This window comes from Aedes aegypti, chromosome 3 (genome assembly GCF_002204515.2).
Source record: "Aedes aegypti strain LVP_AGWG chromosome 3, AaegL5.0 Primary Assembly, whole genome shotgun sequence".
NCBI lineage: Eukaryota > Metazoa > Arthropoda > Insecta > Diptera > Culicidae > Aedes > Aedes aegypti.
Genome location: NC_035109.1, coordinates 21,523,313 through 21,547,354, shown reverse-complemented (window position 1 = coordinate 21,547,354; position 24,042 = coordinate 21,523,313). Strand labels below are relative to the sequence as shown.

The window sequence follows — 24,042 nt, the reverse complement described above, 5'->3', positions numbered from 1 at the left end:
AGTTAATTAATTTAAGGGTCCTTAAATTTTTGATAAAAGCTTTTTTTATTAAATTACACGATAGAGCGTGTTTTTACTACTAGTTTGGCAAATTTTCCCGCCTAAATAACGGCTAAATCATTTTGAAACTTTGATTTAAAAATGGATTCAAATTTGAATCTTTGACACTTTTGATTATGTTTGACGTTCACATAGTCCACAGACACGCCACATTGGCTCAACGTTTTAACACTGGGGTTGTTCCTATCTGACATTTCGGAGGGGACACGGAATACAAAATATACCCATAATTTGAGTTGAAACCAAAAGGAATGTGACAAAATCTCAAAAATTAGAAAAAATTGATTTTTTGCCAGTAAACCGACGAAGAGCATTCAAAAATTGAGTGAATATTTGTTTCTTGTTTAAACCAAAGCGTTTGATACTAAAATTGGGACATTGAACCCAAATCCTATTATCCTATTAGTCCTATTATCAATAATTTTGAAGCCAATGATCATTAGACCAGTAAAATATGGAAAAACAACCTATACTATGAAGAAGGGATATTCCTGAATATGAAAACAACCAACTTTAACGTTATCAGTTTGTTACAGAAAAAATCTCATTAATTTGTCTTTTCCCTTTTTTGGGTCACGCCAAAAAAGGGTTTTCTACTAGCCAAAGATTATTTAAAAATTCTTCCCGTACATGATAAGCCAGATTGTATTTATATAAGTAATATTCGGACAAACGACATTGTGCATCCAATTTATTCATCTCTTGAATATTTTTTCAAAACCTAATTTCTTAATTTTCTGATGTTTTTTTTCAATTCAGGATTCAGTTCAGGATTTATATTTTACTATGCTAATAAAATTTAAATCCTGAACATAATTTTTCAACATATTTTTATAAGCAGTCCTTTTAATAAACACTGTCATTAAATTTTCTCCAAATTTATACAGCGCTGAACAGAATACAGTTCGCATTGCCCTTTCTAGCCTTTTTACATACAAATTTCTTAAGTTCAGCGGTATGGATCTCGGCTTCTAGTAGTCCTTTTGATCGAAAATGTTCACCACAGGTCAGAAATAACATGAATTTTACCCAACTGAAAATTTACAATATTTGAATCCCTACTTTTGAAATATTAAAATCTGTAATTTTGTGGAAAGCGTTCAGTGTTCAGTTTTACAGAAAAGTGTTATCCAACAAACTTTTGTGTCTTACCAAATTCCACAGTTTTGCAGAAGGATATATTGCTCTAAATATTTCCATTAAAAAAAATTTCTAAATTAAAATTTTTGAATTTTTTTTTAAAATTTGGGTTTTACGATAACTTAAAAGTTTTTTTATGTACCTAATGTTTTGAATTGTCAGCGTTGAGTATTTGAAGTTACTTCTAAGCTGCGGCAAAAATTTCACGTCAACCAGACTTCTAGATCCAAGCCACCAAACTCGACTATTTTGTATAGAAAAACGACCAATGTTTACTTTTTTTATAGTCAGTACTGTATCTCAGCTGTCGTTTTTGGATTCAAATCATTATTAATCGATAGTAAAATTAACTGAAGTCAGTCTGCTATATCGATAATAAAAGAAAATCTGGAATTTTTTTTTTGGGAAAAGCTTTTGGGGAAACGGTACATTCGGGGAAACAGTTCATTCGGGGAAATGGCTTTCGGGAAAAAAATCTTCGGGAAAAACTCATTCGGAGAAATGATTTTCGGGGAAATTTTGGACAATCGTATGTCCATCAAGTCAAACGATTATCCTTTTATAATATTTAGTGTGACATACAAAACTGTAGCGACATTGATCTTCAGTACGATAGGCTAATGATAGAATCTTTTCAATCTAGCCCTACATAATTAACATCAGTACCTTTTTTTCTCTTATGTTGCAAATGCTAAACAACTGTATGCAGGAAAACAAGCACAACGGTGAGCCTCATTGGAACTTAAAAAAAGCTTCTAATAAAAACTGTCATCAATCTAAACATCTTGTCTGTCGTTTTTCGATTCAAATCATTCATAAGAGTATCATTAGTTTGAAGTTACTGAATTCAGTCTGTTACGCTGACAATTGTAAAACTGGAACATGTGTTAGGCAAAAACTTTCGGGGAAACAGTACATTCGGGGAAACAGTGCACTCGGGGAAATGGTTTTCGGGAAAAAATCCTTCGGGGAAAAATCATTCGGGAAAATGTCGGACAATCATTCTAATGGTTTATGATTCAGTTACAAACACTGTAGTTTTGTTTGATCTGTGCAAAATAAGTATGGAAATCTCTCAAATGATCTTCGGACGCACCCCAAGGAACAGCTGTATAGATCCGGAACCGACCGTCCTATTGGGGTTCCCAATACAGGTCATTTGAAAAGTGTTGTGGTGTTGTGTCATAATTGTATTTAAATTGGCTGAAATTCATGGAAAGTAGTCCTAAAGATCTCGAATATTTGGTTGTAAATATGGGTCCGGTACGCAAAGTTTAAAATAATGTTGCAAAAACAACAATTAAAACTTACGCCATTAAATTTACAGCACTTGATTAGACTGAAAAAATTATGTGATGCTCTTGCTCTAAAAACTGAATAAAACATTTTACGATCCAAATGCCATTCCACAAACCATCATTTCATGGATGTAGTGGGTAGTCGTCGTTTTGGCGTCGACAGAGCGGCGGGCGAGTCCTTTTGGGTAGCTTCAGGCGCCATACCAACCACTTCCACCTTCGTTGGCGCAGACCGCAGAAAAACCACTCTCTAAGTGTATGACCAGCACTTTTCACCTCTTTTGTCCACCCGCCCGGAAGTGGATGTCTTGGCAGTGTCGTCGCAAAAAAGTGCCAGGGTTCTGCACTTGAAAAAAAAAGCGACAGGAGTGTGAGGCGTGCGAGAAGTTGGCATGTGTTCTCCTATATTTGCATAAGTCACATCCGTTTTACGGGAGACGACGTTCCGAACGTAAAGTTAAATTGAAAATGTACATTTCTATTTTTAGGCGTACCCAGCTGTGTGTAGTGTAAAAAGTCAACGAGACAGGCTCCTATCTCGCATGGGACCAAAGTTTTGTCTTTTATTCCTGCGGAAATCATGCGCTGCTATCAGCATCAGTGGGGTGCTCGTTATTTGGCTTTATTTTGCTTCATTTAATGGATTTCGCTTTGGATGTCTGCAACAAAGACGACTACTGGGGTGGAGAGCTTTGAGATAGGCCTTTAGCGCGAAACAAGCACAGACAAAGGGATGTAACACATTGTTTGTCTGTGCTTGTGTTTTTTAGAACAAATTCATAGATGAAAGCCCTATAACCGTCTTGAGCGCAACAGGTGACCCATTTCTAGCTGTCTAATTTTGAAGTGTACGAAATCTCTTTGTCTGTGAAACATGTTTCAAATATAAGCCTGACTGTCGCCGTCAAAGGATTTCATAGCAGACATGAGATTTTCGTTCAACAGACTTGGTTTAAGAAAGCCGCCAATGAAAGACATCCCATTGGTTGGTTTAGATAGAAGCTGGTACGCGCTCAAGTGATGATGATATTATAAACTGGTTGAAATATAAGGCACCACTAATTCAAGCAGAAAAAAATCGATTATAAGGAATTACACATGAACTAGAAAAATGGTTGACAGTCGAACTTAAAAAAAACTGATTTTCTTATTAACGTAATCCAGACACCAGCATCAACTGCTACGACAACGTAATTTCAGACAATGAACGAAATTACCCTTTTTTGAAAACACATACAACAAGTTTTTAAATAACGTATAAAAAACTTATCAAGAAAACTACAAACAAAATAGGGATTCAGAAACTTTTAAAGAATTCTTCCGAAGAATATTCACTTCCACTTTACCAGATTTTTCTTTGAGATCCACCGAAGACTCTCCACACGTTTCCATAGATTTTTCATATTTGTTTCCAAAAATTCAAGTCAGCTTCCAATTTATCAGTGATTTATGCTGGTTGATGCTGTTCAAGGATTTCTTTCGGAAACCTTTCAAAAACGTTATACAAGATTTAAAAGGATTTTTTTAGGAGTTCCTTCAGCAAATTTTAGGAATTCAGAACATTTGAGCGAATTTTGTCTACGAGTAACTCCTTGAATATTAGGGTATAGAGTAGAAGCATGGAATTAGAGTATTTAGAGTCGAGTTTCATTGCACCTATCACACGATATACGAATGCGACAATGGCAAACAAAAAGATGAAACATGAAGAAGAAGGCGTTCCCGAGAATTGAGTATGGAATTTCAAATCACAGCTGGCAGATTATTCACCCAGATTTCCTTTATTTTTCGGAGTTTAGCCAGTTTATTATTATTCACCATCCCATCGAAGAATACTTATTCAAAGAAAAATCCATTGAAAATGTTGACTGATAAATATAAATTTATCTGGCAGCCCCATGTCTAAAACAAATGTTTTTCGCTTCTTTTCAAAAAACTTTTTTCAAAAATTCTGTAGGTTAGTTTTATATACGCCCAATAGTTTCAAAAATATATTTTTAAGCACATTAAGTAAATTTACCAATCAAGCTAGGCGGGCCATGTGACGTTGGTTAAAAATGGGCTCTTGAATTTTTCGAGTGAAAGATCATCGGATCCGAATCCTTGATAGTTAATAGAGTGCTAAGCCCTGTCTTAAATTTAAGTATCAAACCATTAAACTTAGGCTAGCAACAAATGTTTATTCAATGTTAAATGTTTATCGATGATTTACTTGTTTAAAAAAATTGGTTTTGTCACACCGTTCCTTTCAACGCAAATTTGTGTTGTATTTTGTTTTCCGTGTCTTTTCCAAAAAGTCGGATTGGGAAAACCCCAGTTTAAAACACCTCTAGGGCTGTTGTTAATCCACCCTATCGTTTTCTGGTGAGTTGCAATCTTGACTGCAATGATGCTGTCGCGCTACACGATAAGTGTTCATCTGCAACAACCAGACAGCTCACCAATAATCCATCCCTAGGTGGATAGTGCTGAGTTGTTGAGTTGGGAAGCACAGCGAAAGAAGAATGGCATAAAAGTCTGTTATACTCGTTTTTGCAATTTCTCATCGTAATAGGCTGTTTTTCATTACGCCAATCTGTCATGAAACGGCCTACTTTTCAGCACTGAAGTATGCAGTGCGGAAATAGTCATTACGCAACTGAAACCAATGCTGTAATGATTCATTACGCAACGCTTTCTCATTACGCAACTGTTTTGAGTTGCGTAATTAATCATTACACAACAATTTTTCAGAAATTGTAAAATGATGATGAACGCATTCCGATATAACTCCTGGTACCCTCAAGTGATCTTCTACGAAATTGCAAAAAATGTTGTACGTAACTCGTTGCAGGACTCGATTTTTACAGCACTCATCGTTATTATCCTACTCGGCATGCCTCGTAGGTTAAATTTACGACTCATGCTGTAAAAATCATCATTCTGCAACTTTTTCCGTATACTACAATTACATAACTATTGCGTTTTGATGAAGCGACACGAAATTCTTGTGATTAATATTATTGAATTTTTAATTTCTTCAGTTGGGTTAAATCAGTTTTGTTACCAACCATTCGTTTATCTTACAAATATTGTAGACATATAATGAGTTCACGAGTGAAGTTAATGTTTATGATTTTGCTCGGTTCATGACATATTTCAAGATCCAGATGAAGTCTGTGTTTATTGCTGTGGCAATATTTGTCCAAAACAAACAGCACCATCTTTCACTTCAATTTGATTGCAATTTGAACGGAATAAGTTGCATCCATCATTCCCAAATTCTTGGAAAACTGTCAACTTCGCCCATTACCAAAGAAACTGTCCAAGTGAAAATTTTCGCAATTTGCGTTGGCATTCCATTCCAACATGTCGATTGGCCGCTTTGAAAAACCCACACGATTTGTCGTCTCATCGTCGCTTTTTTGTAATGTCTTTTCTCTATCTTCGAAGCTGTTCACAATCATTGGTGATGCTCCATTTTAGAGTTGATGAGGTTAACCAAACGAGTAACTAGTTTGAATTCCAATCATTTTGCTACACGTGCTCTGTCGGTCCTCTTCTCCAAGTTGTATTTTCAAGCAACAGATGTTGTGCTAATTTGTTAAGTTACGAATAAATCTTGGGTTTTAAATTTTACTTTAAATGTCTTTTTTGGAAATGAAATTTCCAGTTTGAGGGTTTTTCTGCAAACCTACAAGTTTTGCACAAATTCAAAAAAATATTGAAAGTGTTTTAACGCAATTACGTTCCTATCAGCCTTCCATGAAAAGACAACTTCACGCCATTCCATTATCAATCGGAAACTACTCAACACTGATAGGAAAATGGGTTGAAATTTTCCCCACATCTGGCGGTATTAATTTGCGTCGGGTTTTGACATGGGTGCCTCTATTCAAACAAAGTTGATAGACCTTCTACGCCAGTGATGATGATTTCATTCGAAATGTGCTCTTTCTCAAAGCATGAGTTTAGAAGGGAGCAAACGAACCGAAGGATCGCCAAATGAACGCGATGACTTTGTTAAAGCGGAATGAGAGACGTGACACTTGGGATGAGTGACAGCACTTTGAAGACGACGAATAATATGCTCAGCTGCTTCTGTTGGTTTAGTGCGGAAAATCAATTATCTTAAACGAGCTGTGTGTGAGCGGAGAAAATTGGATCAACTAGAACGATAACGAGGATCAATTTTCATTTCGAGATCCTGCGATTTGCTAACGAAACGAATGATAGACTAGGAAATTCAAAATTATTGCTTAAAAATTTAAAAAATAAAACCAAATCCAATCCAAATCCAATCCAAATCCAATCCAAATCCAATCCAAATCCAATCCAAATCCAATCCAAATCCAATCCAAATCCAATCCAAATCCAATCCAAATCCAATCCAAATCCAATCCAAATCCAATCCAAATCCAATCCAAATCCAATCCAAATCCAATCCAAATCCAATCCAATCCAAATCCAATCCAAATCCAATCCAAATCCAATCCAAATCCAATCCAAATCCAATCCAAATCCAATCCAAATCCAATCCAAATCCAATCCAAATCCAATCCAAATCCAATCCAAATCCAATCCAAATCCAATCCAAATCCAATCCAAATCCAATCCAAATCCAATCCAAATCCAATCCAAATCCAATCCAAATCCAATCCAAATCCAATCCAAATCCAATCCAAATCCAATCCAAATCCAATCCAATCCAAATCCAATCCAAATCCAATCCAAATCCAATCCAAATCCAATCCAAATCCAATCCAAATCCAATCCAAATCCAATCCAAATCCAATCCAAATCCAATCCAATCCAAATCCAATCCAAATCCAATCCAAATCCAATCCAAATCCAAATCCAATCCAAATCCAATCCAAATCCAATCCAAATCCAATCCAAATCCAATCCAAATCCAATCCAAATCCAATCCAAATCCAATCCAAATCCAATCCAAATCCAATCCAAATCCAATCCAAATCCAATCCAAATCCAATCCAAATCCAATCCAAATCCAATCCAAATCCAATCCAAATCCAATCCAAATCCAATCCAAATCCAATCCAAATCCAATCCAAATCCAATCCAAATCCAATCCAAATCCAATCCAAATCCAATCCAAATCCAATCCAATCCAATCCAAATCCAATCCAAATCCAATCCAAATCCAATCCAAATCCAATCCAAATCCAATCCAAATCCAATCCAAATCCAATCCAAATCCAATCCAAATCCAATCCAAATCCAATCCAAATCCAATCCAAATCCAATCCAAATCCAATCCAAATCCAATCCAAATCCAATCCAAATCCAATCCAAATCCAATCCAAATCCAATCCAAATCCAATCCAAATCCAATCCAAATCCAATCCAAATCCAATCCAAATCCAATCCAAATCCAATCCAAATCCAATCCAAATCCAATCCAAATCCAATCCAAATCCAATCCAATCCAAATCCAATCCAAATCCAATCCAAATCCAATCCAAATCCAATCCAAATCCAATCCAAATCCAATCCAAATCCAATCCAAATCCAATCCAAATCCAATCCAAATCCAATCCAAATCCAATCCAAATCCAATCCAAATCCAATCCAAATCCAATCCAAATCCAATCCAAATCCAATCCAAATCCAATCCAAATCCAATCCAAATCCAATCCAAATCCAATCCAAATCCAATCCAAATCCAATCCAAATCCAATCCAAATCCAATCCAAATCCAATCCAAATCCAATCCAAATCCAATCCAAATCCAATCCAAATCCAATCCAAATCCAATCCAAATCCAATCCAAATCCAATCCAAATCCAATCCAAATCCAATCCAAATCCAATCCAAATCCAATCCAAATCCAATCCAAATCCAATCCAAATCCAATCCAAATCCAATCCAAATCCAATCCAAATCCAATCCAAATCCAATCCAAATCCAATCCAAATCCAATCCAAATCCAATCCAAATCCAATCCAAATCCAATCCAAATCCAATCCAAATCCAATCCAAATCCAATCCAAATCCAATCCAAATCCAATCCAAATCCAATCCAATCCAAATCCAATCCAAATCCAATCCAAATCCAATCCAAATCCAATCCAAATCCAATCCAAATCCAATCCAAATCCAATCCAAATCCAATCCAAATCCAATCCAAATCCAATCCAAATCCAATCCAATCCAATCCAATCCAAATCCAATCCAAATCCAATCCAAATCCAATCCAAATCCAATCCAAATCCAATCCAAATCCAATCCAAATCCAATCCAAATCCAATCCAAATCCAATCCAAATCCAATCCAAATCCAATCCAAATCCAATCCAAATCCAATCCAAATCCAATCCAAATCCAATCCAAATCCAATCCAAATCCAATCCAAATCCAATCCAAATCCAATCCAAATCCAATCCAAATCCAATCCAAATCCAATCCAAATCCAATCCAAATCCAATCCAAATCCAATCCAAATCCAATCCAATCCAATCCAAATCCAATCCAAATCCAATCCAAATCCAATCCAAATCCAATCCAAATCCAATCCAAATCCAATCCAAATCCAATCCAAATCCAATCCAAATCCAATCCAAATCCAATCCAAATCCAATCCAAATCCAATCCAAATCCAATCCAAATCCAATCCAAATCCAATCCAAATCCAATCCAAATCCAATCCAAATCCAATCCAAATCCAATCCAATCAATCCAAATCCAATCCAAATCCAATCCAAATCCAATCCAAATCCAATCCAAATCCAATCCAAATCCAATCCAAATCCAATCCAAATCCAATCCAAATCCAATCCAAATCCAATCCAAATCCAATCCAAATCCAATCCAAATCCAATCCAAATCCAATCCAAATCCAATCCAAATCCAATCCAAATCCAATCCAAATCCAATCCAAATCCAATCCAAATCCAATCCAAATCCAATCCAAATCCAATCCAAATCCAATCCAATCCATCCAAATCCAATCCAAATCCAATCCAATCCAAATCCAATCCAAATCCAATCCAAATCCAATCCAAATCATCCAAATCCAATCCAAATCCAATCCAAATCCAATCCAAATCCAATCCAAATCCAATCCAAATCCAATCCAAATCCAATCCAAATCCAATCCAAATCCAATCCAAATCCAATCCAAATCCAATCCAAATCCAATCCAAATCCAATCCAAATCCAATCCAAATCCAATCCAAATCCAATCCAAATCCAATCCAAATCCAATCCAAATCCAATCCAAATCCAATCCAAATCCAATCCAAATCCAATCCAAATCCAATCCAAATCCAATCCAAATCCAATCCAAATCCAATCCAAATCCAATCCAAATCCAATCCAAATCCAATCCAAATCCAATCCAAATCCAATCCAAATCCAATCCAAATCCAATCCAAATCCAATCCAAATCCAATCCAAATCCAATCCAAATCCAATCCAAATCCAATCCAAATCCAATCCAAATCCAATCCAAATCCAATCCAAATCCAATCCAAATCCAATCCAAATCCAATCCAAATCCAATCCAAATCCAATCCAAATCCAATCCAAATCCAATCCAAATCCAATCCAAATCCAATCCAAATCCAATCCAAATCCAATCCAAATCCAATCCAAATCCAATCCAAATCCAATCCAAATCCAATCCAAATCCAATCCAAATCCAATCCAAATCCAATCCAAATCCAATCCAAATCCAATCCAAATCCAATCCAAATCCAATCCAAATCCAATCCAAAATCCAATCCAAATCCAATCCAAAATCCAATCCAAATCCCAATCCAAATCCAATCCAAATCCAATCCAAATCCAATCCAAATCCAATCCAAATCCAATCCAAATCCAATCCAAATCCAATCCAAATCCAATCCAAATCCAATCCAAATCCAATCCAAATCCAATCCAAATCCAATCCAAATCCAATCCAAATCCAATCCAAATCCAATCCAAATCCAATCCAAATCCAATCCAAATCCAATCAAATCCAATCCAAATCCAATCCAATCCATCCAAATCCAATCCAAATCCAATCCAAATCCAATCCAAATCCAATCCAAATCCATCCAAATCCAATCCAAAATCCAATCCAAATCCAATCCAAATCCAATCCAAATCCAATCCAAATCCAATCCAAATCCAATCCAAATCCAATCCAAATCCAATCCAAATCCAATCCAAATCCAATCCAAATCCAATCCAAATCCAATCCAAATCCAATCCAAATCCAATCCAAATCCAATCCAAATCCAATCCAAATCCAATCCAATCCAAATCCAAATCCAAATCCAAATCCAATCCCAATAATCCAATCCAAATCCAATCCAAATCCATCAAATCCAATCCAAATCCAATCCAAATCAATCCAAATCCAATCCAAATCCAATCCAAATCCAATCCAAATCCAATCCAAATCCAATCCAAATCCAATCCAAATCCAATCCAAATCCAATCCAAATCCATCAAATCCAATCCAAATCCAATCCAAATCCAATCCAAATCCAATCCAAATCCAATCCAATCCAATCCAAATCCAATCCAAATCCAATCCAAATCCAATCCAAATCCAATCCAAATCCAATCCAAATCCAATCCAAATCCATCCAAATCCAATCCAAATCCAATCCAATCCAATCCAAATCCAATCCAAATCCAATCCAAAATCCAATCCAAATCCAATCCAATCCAATCCAAATCCAACCAAATCCAATCCAAATCCAATCCAAATCCAATCCAAATCCAATCCAAATCCAATCCAAATCCAATCCAAATCCAATCCAAATCCAATCCAAATCCAATCCAAATCCAATCCAAATCCAATCCAAATCCAATCCAAATCCAATCAAATCCAATCCAAATCCAATCCAAATCCAATCCAATCCAATCCAAATCCAATCCAAATCCAATCCAAATCCAATCCAAATCCAATCCAAATCCAATCCAAATCCAATCCAAATCCAATCCAAATCCAATCCAAATCCAATCCAAATCCAATCCAAATCCAATCCAAATCCAATCCAAATCCAATCCAAATCCAATCCAAATCCAATCCAAATCCAATCCAAATCCAATCCAAATCCAATCAAATCCAATCCAAATCCAATCCAAATCCAATCCAAATCCAATCCAAATCCAATCCAAAATCCAAATCCAAAATCCAATCCAAATCCAATCCAAATCCAATCCAAATCCAAATCCAATCCAAATCCAATCCAAATCCAAAATCCAATCCAAATCCAATCCAATCCAAATCCAATCCAAATCCAATCCAAATCCAATCCAAATCCAATCCAAATCCAATCCAAAATCCAATCCAAATCCAATCCAAATCCAATCCAAATCCAATCCAAATCCAATCCAAATCCAATCCAAATCCAATCCAAATCCAATCCCAAATCCAATCCAAAAAAATCCAATCCAAATCCAATCCAAATCCAATCCAAATCCAATCCAAATCCAATCCAAATCCAATCCAAATCCAATCCAAATCCAATCCAAATCCAATCCAAATCCAATCCAAATCCAATCCAAATCCAATCCAAATCCAATCCAAATCCAATCCAAATCCAATCCAAATCCAAATCTAATCCAATTAAAATTTTTCACAACGAATCTTGATAAATAACATGGCAACGAGGAAAAAAAAGTTGAATTCAATCAATTCTTGTTTTTCGTTATTAACAGAAGATCCCTCTTAGAGTGACATTTTTCTGAAGTGGCCAGAATCAGCTTTCTTTGCCGCGATGTCGACGTTGTCGAATACATACGGGGCTCTGTAATTTGCATACTTATGCACTACCCTAGCTACACTTTTTCGAAGAATGCAGAATAGGCCGGCAGTTATTACGATGTCGGTAGATTGAAGTTGTCAAATGAACCATCAACTTGGACTGAATGTATCCATGGATATGAGTAAATGTCAGTTCGAGAAAATCGATACTTTCTACATGGAGATGTGAAACGTGTACGGTTTATGAATTGAATCTAAATGTATGCTCTAAAACCCGGTTACATGTGATTAGTTGGACGTGACTTCTTCTCGACAAATGTAAATGGTATGCGTAATTGCGTTTTTATGACTGTGTATTTCGTTTATCACATTCTGCTGACATCCCTACATGAGCAGTATCTGAAAATTCATATTTGTACCATCTGGTTGAACAAGGTTCGTCAAAGGGTATTAAATTCATGTATTATCAGGGTATTAGAGATTTGTTATACGTACATATGATTTGAGTGACAATTGATTTTCTTCGTCATGACATTTTATTTGTAGGGAATTAAAGATGGTACAATCCTAAAGAGGATCATGCCATTCACGTGTCATCTGATATCCAGTGTACATTCTGGATGAGGCCCATCTTGATTCTATGTTTTTGCTCTCGCTGACAAATGACACTTCACGCTTCCTGGTACTAGTGTCGAGAGAGCCTTTCTGAAACATCCCGTCTAATGTGTCTCGTCGCTTGTTTCCAGACCGGTTGTATCAACCGTTTGATGAAGTTTACACTAAAACCTCGTTTTCCGAAGTCTTTTTTAAGAAGTCAGTACATAGGCTTGAAACAATTAAATGTGTGTTGTTTTTATTGCAGGAAAATTTAAAGAATTGGAAAAAAATATATTTAATAAAAAATAATCCACAGATTTTGAAATCAGCTGAAAGTTGACAAAAATGATTTGCAGACGTCTCAGGTAATCCTAAACTTTTGCATGATACAACCTCGAAAGTTATCACTATTAGGTTCCAACCTGATCAAAGTCGCTCCAGTGATCAATTTAATCTCGGATTACAATACTTAGAAATTATGCAGAGATTTCTATTGACACATGTGATGTTCAATTTACGAACCACAAATGTTAAATGTAAATCGGTTTCCAGTGTAGAAATTTACCATTTTTTGTTCTACGACTCCACCTTTACATGATGCTTCAAACGACAACGGCGGAGATTAATTTTCTTCCTACGTTTTTTCTCGTTTCCAGATAACGGACAGCAGTAGCAGAGACAAGCGTGGCTATTGGGGCCACTTCACCGACTGAACCAACCCACGGAAGCTTTCCTCCAACGCACACTACAGCTAATAGGAATAACTATATCTTCCAGAACAAGTCCCTAGCCCATCAACGACCGCTCATCATCAACATCATCACCATAGGTCCGGTCGGGCAAAGATGAAGTTTTCAATTCCGCTCCCAGGAGGCGGCACTGGATTGACACTCTTCTCGAAACTAGTCCGAACCAAGGACCTCCGCAAGCTTCAGGGCGAAGATCCGAAAAGTACAAAGCCAAAACTAACGGTAAGAGATTGCTTCCCTGTCTTCGTTTGATGAATTCAACGACACTCGAAATATCGTCAGCACAAGCCATAATCAGCTCTTTCCCGCTTTTCGTTGTTCTACTTTTTTTTTCCGTTCACGTGGCAGAAATGTCTAACCACACTCGACCTAACCTCACTCGGAGTGGGATCGTGCTGTGGTACCGGTATGTATCTAGTCGCTGGTATGGTAGCGAGAAACATAGCTGGCCCCGGTGTAGTGCTTAGTTTTATCATAGCGGCAATAGCTAGTATATTTTCAGGTAAAGATAAAATTTAATTTAACTCTAATACGTATTTTCTAGAGCTAATGATTGTTGTTTCGCTCTGTGTATTCCTGCTTCTACCATCAACCCCCTGTCGTTATGTTTTATCTTGTTGGTTGTGTGGAGATCCCCCACCTGGATTCAATTTTCGCGATAGTAGAGGGAAAACAATAATTTGTTGCGGGTCGTTTTTCTCATATCAGACTTAAATTATTCAAACGTTTATATTTAACTTATTACTTCTATTATGATCGTACTACATGTGGACTAAGATGGGCACCGACACATATTTCACTGGAGTTTGCGAAAGAGATTTTATTAGCTGATAGCCTTCAGCATTGTCTAGTTTTAGATACTTTGCACTCTACTGCTCTCTCAGCCATGAATATGAAATTATTCCATGGCGTGAAATGTAACGATCCTTGTCAGGCTCCTAGTGAGAGTATTGGTGAATTGCTGCACAGATATCCCCGTAGATCCATACATACCACGAAAGGTCCTCTTTTTAGTGAGATTTTGGAATACTTTCTTAGAGGCTGTGAGTGCACTTGTAAGGCTGATGGGAAGGACGATTTCTCGTGTGCCTCAAAACCGGAAGTGAGCAATAGAGTACAGAGCCTGCTTCTCAGCTAAGTGTTCTTATGAACACTTCTACAGTTTTTCTTTTGGAATTTACTACCTTGAGTATGTCGCAAACAGCTCATGCTAGAATTTCACAATAATTTCTGGGATTTGTGCAAAATTTTCTTCAAGAATACCTTTAAGTATTTTCTACGGATTTTCAAAGACAAAACACCAATGATTCCTCAAGATACTTCTTTTTAGAACTGCATTTTTTGGGGATTTTTTCCAGGGATTGCTAGAATTCATTCTTGATTTGTTTTACAAATTCACTTTAATTCACTGTGGAGGATTACTAGAGCATGTATGGACCTATGCACGAGTTCACTATTTGACGTTTGAGCGGTGCCGTGTTATTTACGTCACCATGGCAACGAGTGAATTCAGCACCGCTCAAACGTCAAATTAGTAAACTCGTGCATAGGTCCATAGAAAACGTATTGAATTTTAACACTTCACTTCACTTTGTCAAAAGAAAAATGAAATTACTGAAAATGCAGATCGCAGCAGGCTGTGGCGCGAGTTGGCTGCTTTTGGTTTTTCTGTCGCTTTTTTCATCGTTCTGCATTTTTTCGATTCGGATGATCAGATCGTTATTCGGCTGATGGTGAAACAGCTTGCGATTAGGTTTTTCTTACAATTCACAATAAGTTTGTAGAATATTTGGGTCGTTTTTCAGCAATTTACGAGTATGCAGTGTGAATTCGAGGAAAGCCTGCGTTTAAGTTGTTGAATTATGTTCATGCCAAAATGGGTTTGTACGATTTGATTTCAATTTTGCTATTATAATATTGTGAAAGTGTCAACAAAATCTATATACATAAAAATGGAGTGGTGTTTGTATGTCACGAAATAACATGAGAACGGATCAACGGATTGAGGTTTTTCACTTTTGCTTTCGACAAGGGATGCGACGTGTTCGTGCAAGGAAAAAGTTTGGGAATGTCTCCGGAATAATCGGGAAAACGGGAGAAGACTCAGGTGTAATTTTGTATGGAGGATTACATGACATTTTGCATCAGCCTACTTGATGGCAAGACGAAGTTTGCCGGAACCACTAGTCAATAATAAATGTGTTTGATCTGAAATGATTATGTATCGTGTATAAAAGTGAAAATTAAGATTTTACAACAGCAACAAAATGTAATGATGGAAGGGTACGACTTGTGACTATGGTACGACTCCAAGGCAACACATTAGCCGTTGTAGTTTTGGATGGCATCCGAATCGTGCAAGCTGCTGAAAATCGTTTTTATAGAATTGACGAATTTTCAAATGAGATGTACGTTTCATGTTTTTTGTTAATGAAGAAAATATTTGTCGTGACTCTATTAAACATGTTTTACACTATCAAGCGATTTGTGGTACAATGATAAATAGTTGCTCGTATAAGTGGAAGATTTAGAAAACGGCGATCTGGGAGAAGCTGTCTACCCAAGATGAACGGATGTTACGAAACACAACAAACCTGGGTGAGAGAGTTCCTTTTATTCTTCATGGGTTATTATTTATGAAATTGTCGTCAAGTGCATATAAAATACGGGGAGGGGTCAAAACTACAAACTAGATTTTTTCTTCTTTTCATTCCAGAGAGCGAGTAATGGCGCTAAAGCCAAGGCTTCAGAGCCAGGGCATACGGGAGAAATACCTGTGTCCCATCCGAAAAAAAGACAATGGAGTGAGCTTTAACATTCTTAGTTATGCCACTTCCAACGATTTTAACTAGCTCCCTTTATGAAACGGTTGGTGCGGCTGTCCCCGTTTCTTCCTTTCTAAAAATTGAGGAATTTTCGTTAAACATGTTATTCATACGTGAATAACCTGATTGCCGTAAATTTCTCAATTATCTTCAACCCCAAAGTCTGCACAGGGGACCTGGCCATTTTAATATTTGTACCATATCACTGATATGCTGTAAATATTAATGCTGACAAAAAAGTACCAGAAGAAATTTTGGTATTTCCAGGATGCTTTTCAATATTGGCTGTGCAAGCACTTAGATTAGATTAGAAAAATGAAATTACTGAAAATCACTAGTAAGGCGAACAAATACCGTTAATCACTAATTTGTTGCACAAGATATATGACAGATAATACTTTGAAAAACTATCAGACATTTGTTAGGGATATTGCTTTTGATCCATCTATTGAGGAATTATCCAAAATTTCTTCAAAGATCTATATTAGAAATGTTAACAGGAATTTCTAATGTGGATTTCTTCTTTGTGCTATATGGATCTACGAAAAACTCCATGGATGAATGAATGCCCAAAGAATTTTCGGGGATTGACCTAAAAAAAGACGAGCTCATGAAAAACATTTGGATTTCCACTACAGAAAAAACTCACGTAGAAACGCTTGATTTTTTTTTTTTGTTTAAATTAGGAAGATAATCGAACATATAATGTTTGAAATATAATTAGTCTTAACCTATGTTTCGTAAAAGTTTATTTTTCGAAGGTACCATTCAAGTGAGATAGTGGGTCGGATACATTTCTAAAATTTAGTTTGGGCTCTTGGGCTTTCCAGATGAGATGCATTTTAAAGGGCTCATTTTAGTCATTCCTTGAGAAATATCAAAGAAAGAATTTCGAGAAAAAAAAAACCAGTAGTAATTTTTGTTAAAATTTTCGAAATGATTACTTGAGAAATGCAAATAAAAATCTCTGAAAAATATTCGAAAAAATTTTCTCTCAAGAAAATCATGAAACAAATCCTACAGAAATTTTATAAGGATCTGTCTGAGGCAATCCAAATTAAACTTCAGAAATCAGCCGAGTTCTAACTCATGAGATAGAAAGAGGAACTTCCAAATAAAATCCAGGAGAAAGTCTTTTTTTTTGTAAGAAACACATTGAGGAAATCCTGAATGTGCTTGTGGAAGAACATCTAAACGAAATGCAAGAGCTAATTGATCACTAACTGATAACGCTCCAGAATGAATAGAGTAAAGTGGGGCAAAAGTTCGAGTGGGGTAAGAGTTTCTTTTTAAGATTTCTAGCTCAATTCAAAACAAATCTTATAAATTCCGTGGTGGTTCGAATGCTATTCAAGTAAGAGACTTCCACTCCAAATATCATAAAAATCGATTGAGATTTGGAAAAGATATGGCTATTTGTTGTTTTTTGACGTGAATATTGTAATTTTTAGTCAAACTTTCGTTGCATGGAACCAATTGAAGATAAAATCTTTTTCAATATTTTATGTTAGGGCGTTTCTAGGCCTATCATAAGGTTGCTTTGAGGTGTATTAGTTTTTGCATAAATGCTTGAACAATTTTTGGCCCATAGTGGGGCAAAAGTTCGAATCAGCGGGGCAAAAGTTCGACCCATGTATAAAATTACGGAAAAATTTGCAAATTGCCTTAAATCCACATATTATCTTCAAATTTATTTAAATTTGACTGATCGTGCGAAAAACGTCACCAAAATTTTACATTTCCACATAGTTTTGCGAAAAACTGCTATTTTTGAGTATATTATAATTAACCCGGTTTTGGGCAATTTTTTGATGAAAATTTAGTGTGTATTTTTCAGCAAACTTAAGTTTACGGCTGGTGTAAAGTATGCCTGTCATAAAAGAATCGATATTTTGTGTTTTAGCCAGCGAACTTTTGCCCCACACTAGATTCGAACTCTTTCCCCACCGGTGGGGCAAAAGTTCGAATAAGACAATCAATTTTAAAACTGTTATAACTAAGAATGGGTAAATATTTTGACACAAGTTTGTTCAGCAAAATTATAGTCAATATTTTGAAGGTTCACTGTATAGTATTTGTTTTGTTTTAACTGCTATTGATTTCCTGGAAACTTTGATTATACCACTAAGGTCGAACTTTTGCCCCACCTTACTCTAATATTCTTTACAAGGGGTCATTCAAAAATGACGTCCATCATTTGGGAGGGGGGTCTGTGAAAGTGTGACAGTGCATGTATAAGGTATTGGAAAAACCGTGACAGAGAGGGGAGGGGGGTGTAGAAATCCTGAAAATCGATGGACGTCATATTTGAATCTTCCCCAAGATGTTAATGTAACTCAATGACTATGGAGTATTAAAGGTGGAGAGAAGGTATATACGAATCCGGCCCTGAAGGAGCCGGAATTTACATGAAATCATGTTGAGCACAGTTGTACTGCTTCATCCCATAAGGGATATGGGTGCATTTCTTTCGGGAGTTGGCTTTGTTCAATTGCTGTGAATGTTAAAAATGCAAAAAAGGCTCGTTATGTGGCTAGTGTTCTGTAGGGTTGTGCTACTGTTCCCCGAATGTCAGTTCCCCGAATGTTGTTTCTCCTAGTATCCCGTATCCCCGAATAGCTCGTTTCCTCGAAAAATGCTTGGTTTTCATAATTGTCATAACTCCATCGATTTCAGGGCGGTGAATGAACCGGTCATCTAATATACACGCTTCTTTATTTGTTTTGCGGTTCTTTCCAATTCTACCACCCTCGACATCTTTAGCAATATCCGTTTATAATCTGAGAATGAATTCGTGGAACTGGCGTTTGGGGAATGACATTCGGGGAAACAACATCCGAGGAAAAGTAGTACCATCGTTGTGTGAATTTATGAACTAAAATGTGTACATGACTAAGATTTTTTAAAAGCAGTCAATTTCTATAAAAAACTAAGAAGCAAGAAACTTCATGATAACTATCTAGCTGTCAATCAAGATCAAATTCTAAACTAAACTATTGTCGATGTAACCTTGCTGAAGTTCATATCTATGCCAATGCCACGTTGTGGAGGAATCCTAAATTAAACTGTAATCCATGAGGAAGTCCTTAGACTTCGCTATAACATCGTTCTATATACCCGCAATCTCGAGATTTCATACCGGAAGTTGCACAATCGACTTTTTTCAAAAAGTAGTTTTTCCTGGTCATGTATCCTTTCAAAGCTGGCATAGGAACAGAGGGGCATGCCCCCCTTCAGAATTATCCAAAACCCCCCCCCAGAATTTGTGATCATAAAAAAAAGACTATTTAGGGAGCCGGATCCTATTCTTGGCACTTTTGATTCACTTCGGCAGTGGTTTTTTTTTTAAAAGCTACAGAGCTAATTTTTGGCCACAATATGCCTCGTACTGAAGTACTGAAGCCTTATAGCAAAATTTCAGACGGTTCAGCTGAGAAAAACCTCCCATGCCAAAGTGAATCATGAAAGTACTCAAGTGGTTCTGCACCCTATCATGAAGAAAAAATATCTGCTCCAGTGTACAAGACCCTTGTAATTGTCAAAAATCTCTTCAGGAGTTACGTTATTGCATGTAGTACAACTATAGTGAGTAAACCTCGCTTGTCTTACACAGCATCAGAGTGGCGGTTCTGACTTCGGTGAATCGCACGACAACCGATAGCTTAACCGTCCGGCCGTTGATTGAATAATTGTTTGTTAGAACTAGTGTCGGGGCCGTACTAGGCTCCGGGAAACGCACGAAGGACTTCAATGCTCTCTTGCGACATGATGAAACACGTCCTGACAACTTGTGGGGGAGAGAACAAATAACTCTTCTTGCCCTGAAAAGGGCGGATTGGGTTCCACAAGTCCGTCAAAGCCAAAAACTCGATCGCCGGTGGACTGTAAACACCGCAGGAAAACTCTCCTCGTCGGATGGTCTGCTCCTCAAGGAAGACGCCGAAAGAAAAGTAGTCACTTCACCTAACTACCTACACATTTTATTTCATTCCGGTGTTGAAATTTGAAAAAAAGGCTGATGCACGCAACGCTTCCTGCGCTGGTTTTATATTCTGCCGGTCGTTGTTGCTTCATCTTCTTCTCCCGTCCTGTCGTTTCGTTGCATGCCAGATGGGCGGAGCTAACGCCGAATGATTGCGCACCATGGCCTTCGCTCTCGCTGACTGGCGGCTGTCAGTCATCGTTCACGTTTGGGTGTTGTTGTATGCGATAAGCGCAATTTTTAATAATCTCTGTTGTATAAAATACCGCGGTACAAAAAAACGTAAAGTGCTGGAAATCGGATTCTCAAAATTCGTTTTATTTTTTTCTGAATAATCCAAATAAGGATGGTTCAGCACGAAGCAGCATATTCACTGCATTCAAATTTACCATGTTTTTTGGGAATAACCTGCTCGAGGTGTACGTTGATGAATTCACTAAAGAAATCCATACATTATAATGTGCATGTTATAATTTCAACTCGTATAATGTTCGAAAAAAAAAATTGAAATCAAAATAGGCAAAATTACTAAAGGAATTTCTCAGACAGTACTTAGCGGGAATTTTTGTCGATAAATAAGGCTTGACTTTCAAACAATTTCGGCATGGTCAAGTTTTCTTCAAACGAATGACAGAATTTTAACCTGGTGTGAAATAATCGAGTGTTGTCGCATGAATAAATATATTGCTTGAACTATATATTTTCAAGAAAATATATTATTTCATAAATTATTTGATTAACTGATTGTTTCCGGAATATGTTCCAGGATTTACCTAAAAAAAGTTACTTAATCTTTCAAAGGCTCAGCTGTTGCAACTGCTCCAAAAAATAATTCATTCTGCAAATCTTATACTGAGATATTTCGCTAAAAGTCCTACAAGAAATTCTTCTGTGAATACCTTTAAATAGTTTTCCCAAAAAAATCATTACAATTTCTTCCGCGGAGAAATATTAAGAAGCAATATTTCTAAAAAAAAAACTATCTTCTTTGTTTTCTCTTTCTAAAAACTTGGCTTCAAATTATTCATGAATTTAAAAGAAAATTGTTTTGAAATGTCTCTTGCCTTCGAATCTTCAGAGGAAATTTGTTGAAAACCCCCAGGAAAACTTTTGCTTCCAAAATAAGCAAAGCGTGTTACCCTCTAGACTCCCTCTCGAGATACTCACTCTCTTTCTCTCAGGGTCGGCATAAACGTGGGAAAACTGATCAAGAAGGCAAAACTCTCCTACTCTACTACACTGCTCTTTTTATTGCGCGGAATCACTACTACTTACAATAATAGTCTTGTGTGTGTATGTAGGGGCCAGCCAGCACGGATCGTTTGGGGAAAGCGATGGTGGACGGAGATTGGGCGGTTTTTCAGAACAATAGTATAATCAAAATCAATTTACGATCTCAATAGTAATGTCGATTGTTTCTCTCTAAGAGTTCTTGACGAACAGCAGTATGAGACATGTTTGCTGTTTCATAGTGTTGGGCACTCGCTTGGGGCGCTCACATTCTCTACCAACTAGAGCCTCTCTCATAGGGTAAAGGACCTTAGCTGTAACAAGCGGTAAAGCAATCTGTACATGATGCATCCTGTAATTTACCTCTAGAGAAAAGGTTATAAATAATCATTTTACTATCATTGCACCATTGCCCATCTCTCGTTCTATCTGTTTCAATATTTTGTTGTTTCTCCTTTCTTCGCATGACTGCTTTGAGGAACTTCGTACAAAAATATTTCCATGCTCAAAAAAGCAACATTTCAAAGAAGCTATAAGAAGGTTAATTATAATTGTTTTGCAAAAATGTAAAATTCCTATACGTATGGTTTTTAATTTCTAAAAATCCATCAGGAATTGCTTAACAAAGTTTCAAAGTAATGCAAAAATTTTCCCTAAGATTTAAATTAATTAAAATCTTACATTACGAATTTTATTTTCACGGAAGAGTGAAAGCACAGTTGAACGTATTCCACAAGGAACTTCATAGGAATGTGTTCTTTAAACATTTATTTTTTCTAGAGGGTTTAGCAGAACTCGTGGAATGAATTCTTGCTTAATGATCTTGAAGATATTTTTGGTGAGACTCCTAGAATTTTTTGTACTATTTTTTGTAGAAATCCTCAGTAATTCCTGAAAATCCTAAACATATTATTAATGAACTAATGAAGGATCAAACATACAATGTGAATTTATATGTAATAAGTACGTAGAGGACCTTCCGGGAGAAATCATTAAAAGAGTTTCTAATCCTTTCTCTGGTGGAATTCTTCAAGAGATTTTTTAAACAATTGGATTCTGCGAGAAAACTTATGGTGAGATCAGAACGTCTGGGAATGATTTTCCGTGGGAATCTCAAGACGAACTCAGTAAAAACTTATTAAGTAGATCTTGGCGAAAGTACCAAAATTATTAATGAAGAAACTCCAGTGTGAATTCTCAGAGGAATCTCTTCAAAGCAAATGTTTCATTGTTTGCTAAAAGAAACAAAATAACAAATAAATGAAATTAATCCAAATCCGTTTAAATTACGAAATTCTTGAAAATTAACATTACTTTTGTAAAACAAATATTTTTTTTCTTTTTTTTTAAGGCACTCTGAGCTTGTGGCCACTACTGTGCCGGAATCGGTTGATCTGTAGCTTCTTTACCGATACAGATCTATTTTCAACTTATCTATATTTACATCTGCTTTTTTTACTCTCAGGTAGGAGAGAGCTCTGCTGTTAGTGAGGCTAGCTGCCTGCGATGAGGGTCAGTTTGTCTCAGTCACCATCTGATACTGACGGAGGATGGATGTGCTCCCCAAAGCACGGTCCTCCGTGAGGCGTCTTCTGGTGGCTGGACGGTTTTTTTTTGTGGAGGGGCTGGGAATCGAACCCATGACCTTCCGCTTATGAAGCGAAAGCATAACCTCAAGGCTACAGACCCCCCTTAAAACAAATATTAGCTTACAAATTTGATGAGAGCACCGATGGACGGTGTGCAAAACACAGATAAAAATATTCAAGTTTCAGTGTAGCGTAAACAGAAGAGTATGGTAGAAGTAAATCAAATTCATCTATTGTTACAGCATAACGTTTAATTTTCAACTAAAGTTGCTTGAATGTTACAGGATCGTGTAAATTTGAAGTGCATTCAATTGAAAAACAAGTGATTTGTCGTTGACATTTCAGTTAATTTTGATGCTCTAAATATGTGCATGAAAATGAACTGAAATTTACAACATATTTTTAGCTGTGAACTTAAGGAAGATTTCAGGCTACAACTCAGTTCGTTCGAATTTCGTAGGAGGTTTGTCGAATTGCGTAGCTGAGGGTTTGTCTTGCATATTGTCTAAAAGTATACTAAAAGAATCGATTTTCAACATATCCAGTCAATTTGTTTGCATTGCGCATTATATGAACATAGTTTGTTGGATATTTAGAAAGATGGCAGACTTCCATACCTGTACAGTGTACATCAATTCGTCTACTTTCGATCCTTGCTGACGGCTGATAATAAGGTATGTTGTATACAAATACGGAAGCGCATTGTTTTTTGAAGTCTAATAAGAACTCCAGATGAAGTCTAAAGTCGCAGAATTTCATGCAGCAATTCATCAAATGAATCATATGAAAGTTCTTCTATGCTGCATGGCAATACGAAGCGAATGACTTCAATTTGTTGTACGATATTTTTCTAATGCTAAAGCTTTT

At 36.6% G+C, this 24,042-nt stretch overlaps 1 protein-coding gene across 3 annotated transcripts in view; it reads left to right on the top strand.

The window, feature by feature from the left end:
• LOC5575110 (cationic amino acid transporter 3) overlaps window positions 1–24,042 on the top strand; it is a 173,231-nt gene that overhangs the window by 107,321 nt on the left and 41,868 nt on the right. For 2 of the 3 annotated variants that reach the window (XM_021851003.1, XM_001661782.2), the window contains 2 exons: window positions 13,457–13,771; window positions 13,898–14,051. In XM_021851003.1, the coding sequence (XP_021706695.1) occupies window positions 13,646–13,771; window positions 13,898–14,051 (280 nt within the window). In that variant the 5' untranslated portion in view covers window positions 13,457–13,645. The remainder of the gene's footprint in view (window positions 1–13,456; window positions 13,772–13,897; window positions 14,052–24,042) is intronic. The other variant, XM_021851004.1, reaches the window with a different exon arrangement.